Source organism: Bremia lactucae, linkage group LG2 (assembly GCF_004359215.1).
Source record: "Bremia lactucae strain SF5 linkage group LG2, whole genome shotgun sequence".
Taxonomy (NCBI): domain Eukaryota; phylum Oomycota; class Peronosporomycetes; order Peronosporales; family Peronosporaceae; genus Bremia; species Bremia lactucae.
The window spans coordinates 2,279,253-2,290,756 of record NC_090611.1 but is presented as its reverse complement, the minus strand read 5'-3'; the positions used below and the strand labels follow the sequence as shown (position 1 = coordinate 2,290,756).

General features: G+C 45.2%; 3 protein-coding genes across 3 annotated transcripts; 1 reads left to right on the top strand and 2 right to left on the bottom strand.

The window, feature by feature from the left end:
• Window positions 1–923: 923 nt before the first annotated feature.
• Window positions 924–1,571, bottom strand: CCR75_003662 (uncharacterized protein; the record flags this gene model as incomplete). Its single annotated transcript, XM_067961756.1, has 1 exon — window positions 924–1,571. The coding sequence occupies one exon, from the start codon at window positions 1,569–1,571 to the stop codon at window positions 924–926; it is 648 nt and encodes a 215-aa protein (XP_067821612.1).
• Window positions 1,572–1,661: 90 nt separating this feature from the next.
• CCR75_003663 (uncharacterized protein) lies at window positions 1,662–2,826 on the top strand (the record flags this gene model as incomplete). The annotated part of the gene is made up of 3 exons (XM_067961757.1): window positions 1,662–1,721; window positions 1,791–2,078; window positions 2,159–2,826. The coding sequence occupies 3 exons, from the start codon at window positions 1,662–1,664 to the stop codon at window positions 2,729–2,731; spliced, it is 921 nt and encodes a 306-aa protein (XP_067821613.1). The 3' UTR covers window positions 2,732–2,826.
• Window positions 2,827–5,296: 2,470 nt separating this feature from the next.
• Window positions 5,297–7,366, bottom strand: CCR75_003664 (uncharacterized protein; the record flags this gene model as incomplete). Its single annotated transcript, XM_067961758.1, has 1 exon — window positions 5,297–7,366. One exon carries the CDS (start codon window positions 7,364–7,366, stop codon window positions 5,297–5,299), a length of 2,070 nt encoding a protein of 689 aa, XP_067821610.1.
• Window positions 7,367–11,504: the final 4,138 nt, after the last annotated feature.

The window sequence follows — 11,504 nt, the reverse complement described above, 5'->3', positions numbered from 1 at the left end:
GATGTTCGGAGAGGTGGGGAAAATGAGCCCAATCAATATTGAGGCTCATCCTCACGTACACACGCAGAGATGCGGGTCGTGGGAAGGATTTCAAGTGCTACCAAGTGTAGGCGGGCACGTCGCAATGCGGCCACGCTCTACTTAGACACACACCCTAGCACAGCGAGGAAGCGGTTTAACCTGCTTCTCTTGCGTGCAGTGAGGTAGTTATGGTGGGCGCGTAAGCGACCTCACTCAACACACTAAGTACTCTCATTAATTGTCGTCACGGGAGCGGTTATCCGTCTCCTCGTGCGCACTTACCAAGTAGGTAGTAGTTTTCAGACTGATTTATATTTTATAGAATTAAATATAAATACCTGTTTTTACCAATCAAAATGTCATCTCTATCGATAACACTTAATATGTATTGCGAGCATATCTTTCCAGATATCTCGAGTAACGGATGACGCTAGCCGTCATCACGGATGACGCTGGGCGTCATCCCTCCTAATGTGAATGCACCCATGTGCATCACATACACAAGTGTTGGTGACAAATGTGCACCACACCCGAGTGCTGGGTCTAATTACTATTATTTAGTAATGACATCCCCTTAAGTACACCAAGTACACTTAACGGAGACTGTGTAACATTAGGGCAACTTTAGCCCGTTACAAGTTGCCACTTGGTTCTACGAACCCCTGAATCTCTTGAACTAGGATTCCTTAAGCTTTTAATAGCTTGTACGACTCCCCGAGTTGTTTAACCCATTAGTTCAATAGAACTAAGTGACTCATTGAGTCTGAAAGTCTTCCTCTGACTTTAGGAGCGAGGTAGCTCCGCTACATATTGCCTAATATAGTAAGAGGGGTGGTAATGGGATGGGTATAGATCAACGCCCAAAATTAATTATGAATAACAATTAATGTTAGGATCAATTTTCACTCTTGCAACTTTTTTAAGAGTTTGGATATCCGCAGTCGCATTCCCGTCACCTTTTCTGGTGTCAAAAAAATTTCCATTGACATTTTCTCCATCTCGCCCGCGTATTGGCGAGTCAGAAACTCGGCTAGCAAAATCACGTACATACCGCAATCGTAGCTGTTTTGCTGCTGCGGGGCATCTAGTACTTCCTTCACTTGAAAATTATTTTCGACACCATCGTACCGACCGATTATTTTCAGCAGGCGCATAAAAGATCTTGCAATTCGCCTCGCTGAGTTTTTGTTGCAGCCCGAGATAGAGTCAAAGTGTTTAAAATTTTCGTCGCAGTAGAGCAACAATGACCAGTGACTACTTTCCCCGCCAAGTCTATCATTATCGCTGACCGGAATGAGACAAATACGCTTGCTTTTTAGACAAAGGCCTGCTGCCAGCTCCTTAAAGTCTTCCTCGTCCTCGCACTGATATAAGAGACACGAAACCACCGCCGGATCAATAAGCAGTACATCGCTTGGAGCTATTGTTTGTGTAATATACTGTAGATAGAAGTTTATGGCATTATCATTAAGCCACTTCTGGCCTTCGAATAGCGCCACATCCGACTCGTATAACTGCACGTCATGGTAATTAAGCACCTGTTTTGCCATCGGTTGAAAAGAGTTAATAAATTATAACATTATACTTTTTTTTTTCATCGAGTTCCAAATCTTTTCGCCCATTGTGCATACTCGTAACAAATGGCATCATCACTCTTTCCGCAATTTGGCAACGTCTTCGCGCCGAATTCCGCTGGCCGGGTGTGATTCATTCTATCGATCATTATTTAGTTTCTTCTACTTAATATCTGACACTCTCGCTTTTTTTAGAATGAGCTGGTCTCATTCAACGCCGGCAAGATGACGGTCAAGCCAACCACCAACGGTAAGTTTATGGTGACGCCTCAGCTGGAAAAAGGAAAAGTGTGCTTGTCGCGTGGAGACGACCAGCTACTTCACTTTCAGTGGGTAGATCGGCAGACGGGTGCTAGCCCTGAGGATTTTATTATCTTTCCGGACGACGCCCACTTTGCCAAAGTGGAAACAGGTCGCTCGGACGATCGCGTGTACATTTTGCAGTACAAGAATTCGTCCCGTCGCTTCTTTTTCTGGATGCAGGTATGCTGGCGTTAAAAAGTAGCTCAGCTGTGAACCTTTTCATTATCGAAGCGAATGTCTTGCTACTGTCTTGTCCGTAGAATAAGGACGCAACACGTGATCAAGAGCTCGTTAAGAAGGTTAACGATTGCATGAATAATGCACAAGCAGTTGCTAGTAGCGACGGTGGTCGCGTCCCTGGAAATAATGTGCAGCTGGATCATAATGCCATCATGCAGATGTTGGGAGCCATGGGAGCTGGAGAGGGCCGCACTGCCACTGGGGGCAGTGGCCAGGCTGTGCAAATGTCGGAGCTGCAAAATATTTTGCAAAATATGGGGCTGCCTGCGGGCGCCCAGTCAGCAGTTTCGTCTCCTGCCACATCTGCCGTGTCATCGTCTCAGGCGTCGCATAACGGAGGTGGTAGCTCGGCCGCTGCAACCACGGCGTCCACGCAGCACGAACACGATGTTGCAAGCATGGAAGTGGATGAGATGGATGAGGATGAGCTGCTTCGCTTAGCGATTGAGGAAAGTATGCGCGATGGAGGAAGTACCAACGCTAGCAGAGACAACGCTGCAGCAGGTGATTCAAACAATAGCAACAGACCTGCGGACCATGGCGGGAATGATAGCAGCGGCAATGGTGGAGGCGACATGGACACTCCTTCGTAGGGTGCCACCTGGGTGAAGATGAAACGGAAGGCTTGTACCCTTGTGGGTAGGTAGCGTGTAACTACGTAACAAAGTTTTACATCGTTCGCTTCTGACTCCTTTGCCACGTAAGTTGAAGTCTTCCACGTATCTTCGACTATTTCATTAGATTTAGAATATCTCTTACAATGGTTGTTTGCTGCTAGGCTCACAAGCCATAGTCCTGCAGTATCTACAAGTCCTACTTATTGATGCATTGATATGCAGCTTAAATCTGACTTTACCCTTTGTCGGTCATGTGAAACTCTGCAGCTTTGCCCAGCTCGAATTCAACTACTTCAACACATACTTCACAAGCCACATCTGCAACTGGTGCTGCTGGAATACTTACAAAAGAAGACCTTCAGCGCGCGATGGCTTCATTTAAGCATCTTGCGGTTTGATTCGTCGCATTGTTTAAATGTTTAGCTATCAAAATGTCTGATCTAGATTTAATGGTCATTATCACAGCAACCGAAATCTGTATCGTTGAACAAATTGCTGAATGCTGACAATTTAATAAGTATCCTTAACGACCCAGCATGCGTGGAAGCATTACTTCCACACTTACCTGAAGGCTCTCAAACTTCAGCCGAGCTGAGTGCAACGGTGAGATTGTGCCAAGCTTAATAAACGATGACTGACCTTTATTGATGCAATTAACTGGTGGATGCTCGTAAAGCTGCGATCGCCTCAATTGCGACAAAGCATAGGATCTCTTGTAAATGCTCTGCACTCAAATGCATTCTATACTGTTGTGGCCAATTTTGGACTGGATCCTGCCGCAGGTGCTGATAAGTTTAACTTTGGTGACAGTAAGTTAGCAGCGCATGCAAATGTAATGCCAATATGTAAACTAACCGTCTTATTTGAATCTTGCCATAAGGCGTCGGTGCACTTTTGGCCGTGATTCAAGCGTGGGCTGACCAGCAAAATACAAGTATGGGAGTTACAGATGACTCGAACAATGAAGATTTGTAAGATTCCTACGTCGTCGCTTTATCACGGCTGTTTTGTTTGCTTTTAAAGCTGAAAGAGACTCATCCATTATTTGCTGCCGAACTTGCAAAAGCTTTCATGTCTATGTACGACTTATTCTTACGATTTTGTAGAATTTTGGCCTTTCATGTTGTCCGACACGCATGTCTTTAGGTCTGATATGGATAACACGAAAGCTATAGTTTGAAATTTTCTGTGCTTCAGCATCATCATCGAATCTGATGACAAGGACAGCAATCAGCAATTTATTTTGCGCAGGTAGATGAAAATAGATGATGTAAAGCGCTTGTAGTAATACAGTTGTACTTAGACACAACTGCAAAAAGACGCAGGTGGTGTAAGCCGTTCCTGTTTCAACAATTCTCTATGAATTTCGTACTGGAATAGCGCAAGCTGCATTCGCGGACACGTCCCAAATGTATCAGATGTGATATGAAGGTCCCAGCAATTTTTAGCGCTAATACTCGATAAGGAATACTTTTATCATGCGCTAGGGCGGAAATGACGAATTCGAGTGTGGTATACCGACATACCGCGACGGTAGCACCTTTCTTCAATTGCTAGTCTTTTTACAACTTATAGCTGTTCTAGAATTCACGTCTACCAAAAACGAGCAAGATGAAGCGCTTGTGCAGCTCGCGTCCCAACTGCCTCGTAGCTAAGATTCAAATTTCAAGAAAAGTATGACGTTCTGCTAGCATCAGATTTTGCTTGCAGGGGTTACCAAATTTTACGCGAGCCGCTGGCGGCTCGTCGATTTCCTAAACTCTGTTGATTCAAGCACATCCCACGTTCGTCTCAAAGTTTGTTAAGGTTGTCTCAACGTTTGGTCGACACAAATCGATCGTTGAAGTGTAATACATTGACCGACAAAAAAAGTCTTTGGCACGATGTAAAAAATGACACTAGCTTGCTACAATTGTCGACTCTTTTTGCTTTCGATGCGCGAAACTATTTTACGATCCACCCTAATTGCGTTTGCTAGAGAAACAACTGCAGAAAAGCAGTGGCATTTTGCTTTAAAATAAATGCCTTAAAATATCATTGAAAGTATTTAAACGCCATCCGTTGCAGAATTGGCACGTCTTCGTGCACGCGTGTGATCCAAACTTTTTGTCAAAAGTAAATCAGACTGTTTTTTAGTTGCGGTGCTCGCGTTTTGAGAGTTAAAATCAAAGCATCACCTGCTTGACGACCGTCGCTCATATTTATTGCCAAGCATAATGATGTTGTTTGTGAATCACGACGCTGAGCCTAAAATTTTACTTCTCCACCATAGCGTTCATGACTCATTCCTTTCTAGGTAAAGCCTGACATCATAGATTTTGTGGTATTAGACTCCTGATGTCGCTGGACGTGCGAACAAGGACGAAGCGAGGAGCAGATGTAGCATGAACAAATTGAGGTCGACTGGAAGTTATGGTCATGCTGCATTCAGAATGGGACACCAATGGCGACTGTAGCGAGGTCATGGTAATTTTCAGGATTATCATAAAAGCTCCACGAATAAGATGCAGGCAATTTTGGATAAATGTTTGGACATGGCAGCTAGATGCCATAATCTGCGTGGATTTCATACGTGGACTTACCTCCACTATTTTGTTCGTAATTTGCGCTGCATCCAATATTAATAGTAGCATGCTCAGTCTTCATAACTTTACTTGCGAACATCATCTGAGGCTTTAAAATCTGAACGGACAAGAACTTGTCGAGCTGGGCATGACGCCTAAAGACACTTCGCGTCTGCTGCAGTATTCGTTGCTCATCTGCCGAGGTGGCAACTTCAAGATGTAATGTCGCAACACAAATGCTTCCAGCGTGGTGCCAGATATTCCACAGCGCAATACGTTCCACACCTAAAATCGATGTCTGAATCTCATGTAAAGCTGCATTCACGCTATCTTGTAATTCTAATGGAGCGCCCTGTAGTAATTGGCGTGCGGTGTCACGAAGTAAAGGAAATGTGCTCCCCAAAATTAGAAGCGAAATGAGTGCAGACGACACCGAGTCAGCAACATGCCAATCATACAACTCAATTAATCCTGACGAGACTATCACACCCAAACTGCCCAGCGTATCTGCCATCACGTGGAGGTAAACGCCATACATGTTACTATTTGTACCAACTTCGGAGACATCTCCACCGTGTGCTTCACGATGACTATGACTATGACCGTGTCCGCTGCCACAGTTCCCATAAGTGCTATCATGACCGTGGCTGTGACCATGCACATGATCATGAAAGAAAAAGAGGCCCACTAAATTAACGAGCAAACCGACAATTGACGTTAGCAGCAAATGGTCTTTTGTGACCTCGGGTGGATCGCTGAATCGCGATGCTGCTTCGATTATAAGACGAAATGAGACCACCAGCAGCAGCAACGAATTTAAAAATCCCGATAGAACCTCTACGCGACCATATCCGTACGTGAAATTTGCGTTAGGTGGCAATTGTCCAATGTAAGAGGCAACGAGGCCAATAAAAAGGGCGCCATTGTCAAATAGCATGTGCCCTGCATCCCCCAAAAGCCCCAAGGAATTTGTATACAGACCGACACCAAGTTCTACAAACATAAAGGCAATGTTAATCGATAGGAACATGAGCATTTGACGTGAGGCACGCCTTCTCCACAGCACGGCAAGCACCTTCGCCGCAAGTTTACCCAGTCCGCTATTTTCAGTCTCGTTTTCATAACCACATTGATACACCCTATCTTTGCCACGAAATGAGGTGGTGATGCGTTGCCACTGGTTTACGAAAAAGTAAAGTATTGGAGTACAAGCGAGAGCATTCATTAAGCCGCGGAACCAGCCAAATTCCAAAATTATAAAAAAATTGGCCAGCGTCATTCCCGTGAAAGAGTAGATTAGCTGATTTTTTGCTTGACCCCGTGACGAGAGAAACTTCTTCTTTTTTTCAAGACAAACAACTCCAAAGTGACTCAGAGCGATAGCAATAAGGCAAATATACCAAACAGACGTGCCCTTGATGCCTCCGTCCTGAACCGTTTGTTGAAAGGGAGTATATTGAAAAGAGATTGAGATTTTGGGCATCAGGAGCACCAGCACAACAGCAACTACCATAATACCGGCAATGGAGGGCGGTGAAACTTTGCCGCCGGCTCGGAGCATGGGCGACTGAGCGGCTAATTGTAGTCCAAGTGCTGCCCCTAGCAAGAGCAAACTGTACATTAATGCCCCGTATTCGTTAGCGTTGATACCCGCCACCAGCACGTGGCCCAGAAGTAGCAGCAGAGCGCCTATTCTTTCTTTCGTGTCCAACCACTGCTTGACTTGCATCAGTAGCATTTCCACGTGTTGCAGTAAGAACGCAAAGAGCAAACCAAAGTGACGAAGTGCCAGTACTATTAGACAAATGTTCGCCGTTTGGTGCATGGCATATAAAAGAGCGGGTTGCAGATCGAATTTGAAGCGTCTTGTAATGGATACATGCAGCACAAACTGCAGCAGTAGCTGCTGAGCTAGAAACGAATTGTCGCTTGTCGTGGACATTGATCGAGAGTGTAATAACCACAGCAACAGTAATGAGCTTGAGGCCCACGCAACTGCATGCTTGGTAACATTCCAGGTGCCGCGGATAAACGGTGTCGAGTCCATCGAAATTGGCAGAAAGTAAAAAGATTGAATTAAGTGTAGCCACAAAGAAGCCAAAATCTGAAATTTAATTCGCTCATTAAAATTCGTGACACCAAAATTCCTCCATGTAATGGCGGTTGGGGAACCGTTGTTGTGGTACATTTACTTTATGGGTAAAGTACCCTTTTATCCTATTTAAAATAGTTAATTGCTCAAATCCGAATTATTATGGGTAACAAATGTGGTCGCCGCCAGATATAAATCTGGCGGCCGAAATTTATTTTAAATAGCTGGAGTAAGGTTACAGATTTAAATAATAAATAAAGTTCAGTTCCCTTTTGATCTTATAGCGTCTAAGGCTGGGGCATTGATCTGTGAGAGACAAAATCCTTTCTAAGGTACATAATCTCGGGCACTAGTTGCCACTTGTGTAGACGGACACGTCTTAATGCGACCACGCTCTACTTAGACTCACGCCCTTGCACAGCAAGAAAGCGGTTAGACTATCTTCTCTTGCGTGTAACGGGGCACAACTGAGTTGTACTGCATCAGTACAGCCCACTTCGCACTGCCTCAGTGCGAGTGGTGCCTCACGTCTCTTCACGTACACTAGTACGTACAGAGGAAGACTCTCTTTAAAAACACTTGCTTTAAAGAGGGTTAATTAAAAACTGTATTAATATAGTAAGGTTTTCTTTTCTATTTACTTAATACTAACTTAATTATAATCTAATACAAGCATATAATTGAATCTTATTTGTCTTTCTCTTTGCGCGCGTCCAGCGCTGACTGGACCGCGGAGAAAGTAGATATAATGGTTTATATCTAGCTTTTAGAATTTTATCATGTAAAGTAATATTTTAAAATATTATCTACTTTTTAGATAATATATTAATTAACAACCTTTAAATGTTAATTTTATGTAACGATACACCCCGTTACATCACCCCTCCCTTAAACGACAATCACTCTGACTGTCATTGGGAAGAGTGGTCACTATATGACACTTTATTAAAACGATGTTGATTGGTCAGAACCATCATTTTTAATTCTATCTCATGGTTAATAAGTCCATGCGGTATGCGAATAGTGCGGCGCCTCGGCTGCGGCTCATACAGCCGCGGGCGACGCATTATTGTCTCTTGTGGCAGACGTTCCGTCTGCCGTAGTATCATCTTCTCCCGCAACTATAAATGTTGCGGGTGCACGTGGTGACACACCACGTGAATGCGACCCCTCTTTGGAGGTCGACTACGAATGCGAGTCAGGCGGCTGACTATGAGCCTTCGAATGAAGGGGCTCAAATGGATGGACGTGCTGGTAGCATCCGCTACAGCATGTTCGGTTCCGACGATGAGGATGATTCCTCATCGCCATTACCGTCTCCCGTGCCGTCACCCGCATATATTTCTGTGCGTGGTGATGACGATGGCGTAAGCCATCGTAATAAAAGCTCTTGTGGTGGTGCAATAAACATTAGCTCTATTGATTGATTGATTTAAGATCGCCAATCGTTATAAGACACGAGTATGCGGTGCGCAAGGAGGCGCCATACTTAGTTAAATATTTATAGAATAAGTTCAGTAGTAGATAAGATTGTTACGTGGGAAACTAATTATATTAATACAGTTTTACTTTTCCCTAGCCCTGCTTCAGTTGGTACCACTCAGGGGATCGTAGACACTAAAATGTCTCGTCTTGCCCCTGAGAAGAAGCCGTGGCTTTTGCCCGAGCATCTAATCAATAGCTTGTCTGGAGAGACAACTCCTCACAATAAATATCCCTTATTTATTGCGACAAAGCTACATGGCCTTGATCCCAGCGCGAAGAACTTTCGCGCTGAGTAAGATTATTATCTCGATGCTGTTTTCAAGCATCGATGGTATAGTGGCACAATAAGCGAGATAAAGTCTCGCTTATGCAAGCCCGGAGCGCGTTCATTCGCAATGTCAAAGACATTGGACGCGAAGCCTGGCTTCAAAGACTTAACGCGATCCGCGTTAAGTTTGAGAATCGAACTCCAACCGGTGCAAGGTATAAATTGCATCGGTTGTCACGTGAGGCAGGACTTCCATGCCTCAAGACCTATCCGATGGATCGGAAGGTCCATCGGATAACACGCACCCCTGGCGCATGTAAATCGATTGCAAAACGTCAATCGCATCGCGCATCTCGATAGAGATGCGAGCCCTTCCCCAGGGGCGAAGAAAGTGAATAGACATCCCCTTTTACTCGCTTCGTGTTGTCAACACAACACGGACAGGGATCACCCCACTCGTCATATTGACGGACGAGACCCTCAACGTCAACAATCAGCTGGGAACGGGCTCCCTGCTGTCATGTGAAGGTGGATAACCGCGCCAGCGGACAAGATAACTCGTTCGCTGCCCCTTCACATCACGGTGGTTCTGGATACGTTCCACAAGGAAACGTTGACCACCGTGGGGTCCACCAATGATTGTGGCGGAGGAGAAAAAATAGATCCGACACATGTGTCGGATCTAGAGTCGAAGATCTACAAACTCGATCACTTCCTCCATTATTTGGATGATGGACTTGATCAAGAGCGCGGTAAGCGTCGCTCGTTAGAGCAGACGGTGCAGACTCACCATATCGAACGGTTGGAAGACCGTTCGAAGAGTGTGTACTCCATGTTGGAGTACGAACGGAAACATCACGCGTGTGATGAGCTGTCGTCAGCTCATCGCGGTTTCGAGGATCTTCGGACCCGACATGAGAATCTCCAGATTCAGCATGAGAATCTGGTTTGTGACCACAAGAATCTTTTAGGGATCCTTGAAAAGGGTGGTCAGATCCGTCCTCGGAAGAAACCGCGTACTAATGGTACGGGCGAGCCGACCAACGTAAGTGTGATGCAGTACACGGAAAGGCCCAATGAACTTGGGTAGTAGTTGACTGCTACCCACATTAGTGACTACACGCTAAGGTAAGTTTACCGTATAGAGTAGTACAAGGTCATTAACTTTAAATGAAAGAACGTTTGCTCTTCCATGTTTGTCTGCGTTCCGTTTCTGACGGTCAACTGCGTTAGCAATGTAATCCTGTACGAAACAGATTACTGATTCACGAACCAGCAGAAATTCCTCTGCTGACTCATTTGTTTTTTTTACAATGCGCTTTGTGCACACTGCCGTGAGAGTTTTCTCATCTTCGATGTCGATTGCTTCGACATCGACATCATTCGCGTCGTTGTTAACTTCGACGCGTGATGAGCATGATACAGAAATGGTTTTACTCGTGCGAGTCCACCCCCCCCCTTAAACTATAGGATCCCTCTAATTGGGTGGGTATGCGTGGATGGCGTTAGCCATTCACGAAGAACGGTGTATGCGCTGTAGACGCATGCACCGAATTATTGATGGCGAATTCGACCATCGGTAAAACCTCGCTCCAATTCGGATACGATTGGACGTAACTTTGAAGTATCTCTTCGAGGACGGGGGCTACGCGTTCCGTCTGACCGTCACTCGCTAAATGATCAGAAGTTGACATAGTCAGCCGTGTTCCGAGGGATCGGAAGTCGGATTGCCAGAACTCCGCCGTAAAACGTGGATCTATCCGAGACCAATTCACGGGGTAACCCGTGGAGTTTGAATACCGTGTCGATAAAGACACGGGCACTGTCCGGAACCGTGATCGACTCTGGTACTGCAGCAAGATGTACCATCTTGCTTAATCTGTCTACAAAAACAAGAATTCAATTGTTTTTGTGATCGTCTTCGGGAAAACCGAAGACAAAGTCCATAGATACGCACTGCCAACACTCTGCCGGAAGTGGTAGAGGTTGGAGAGGTGCACAGGATGAAGGGCTAGGCTTCACCCGTTGACAAACCTCGCAAGCGCGAATGTACTTGCGCACGAACTGATACTGGCGGGGCCAGTAAAAGTCGCGATTATTGTGAGATAAGTTTTTTTCACGTCCACGATGCCCACTTGTTGGTGCATCGTGACACTCATACATGATGCGCAAGCGCAAATTATTGTGGGTTGGGACGACGACACGTGGAGTATCGCCGGAACGGCTGTGAAAAACAATAAGCCGTTGCGTGTTGTGTATCGATCGGATGACGATCGATATAAAGCCGGTAAATCTTTAGACGGATTATTAGATGGATTCATTAGATAATCTATTAAATGC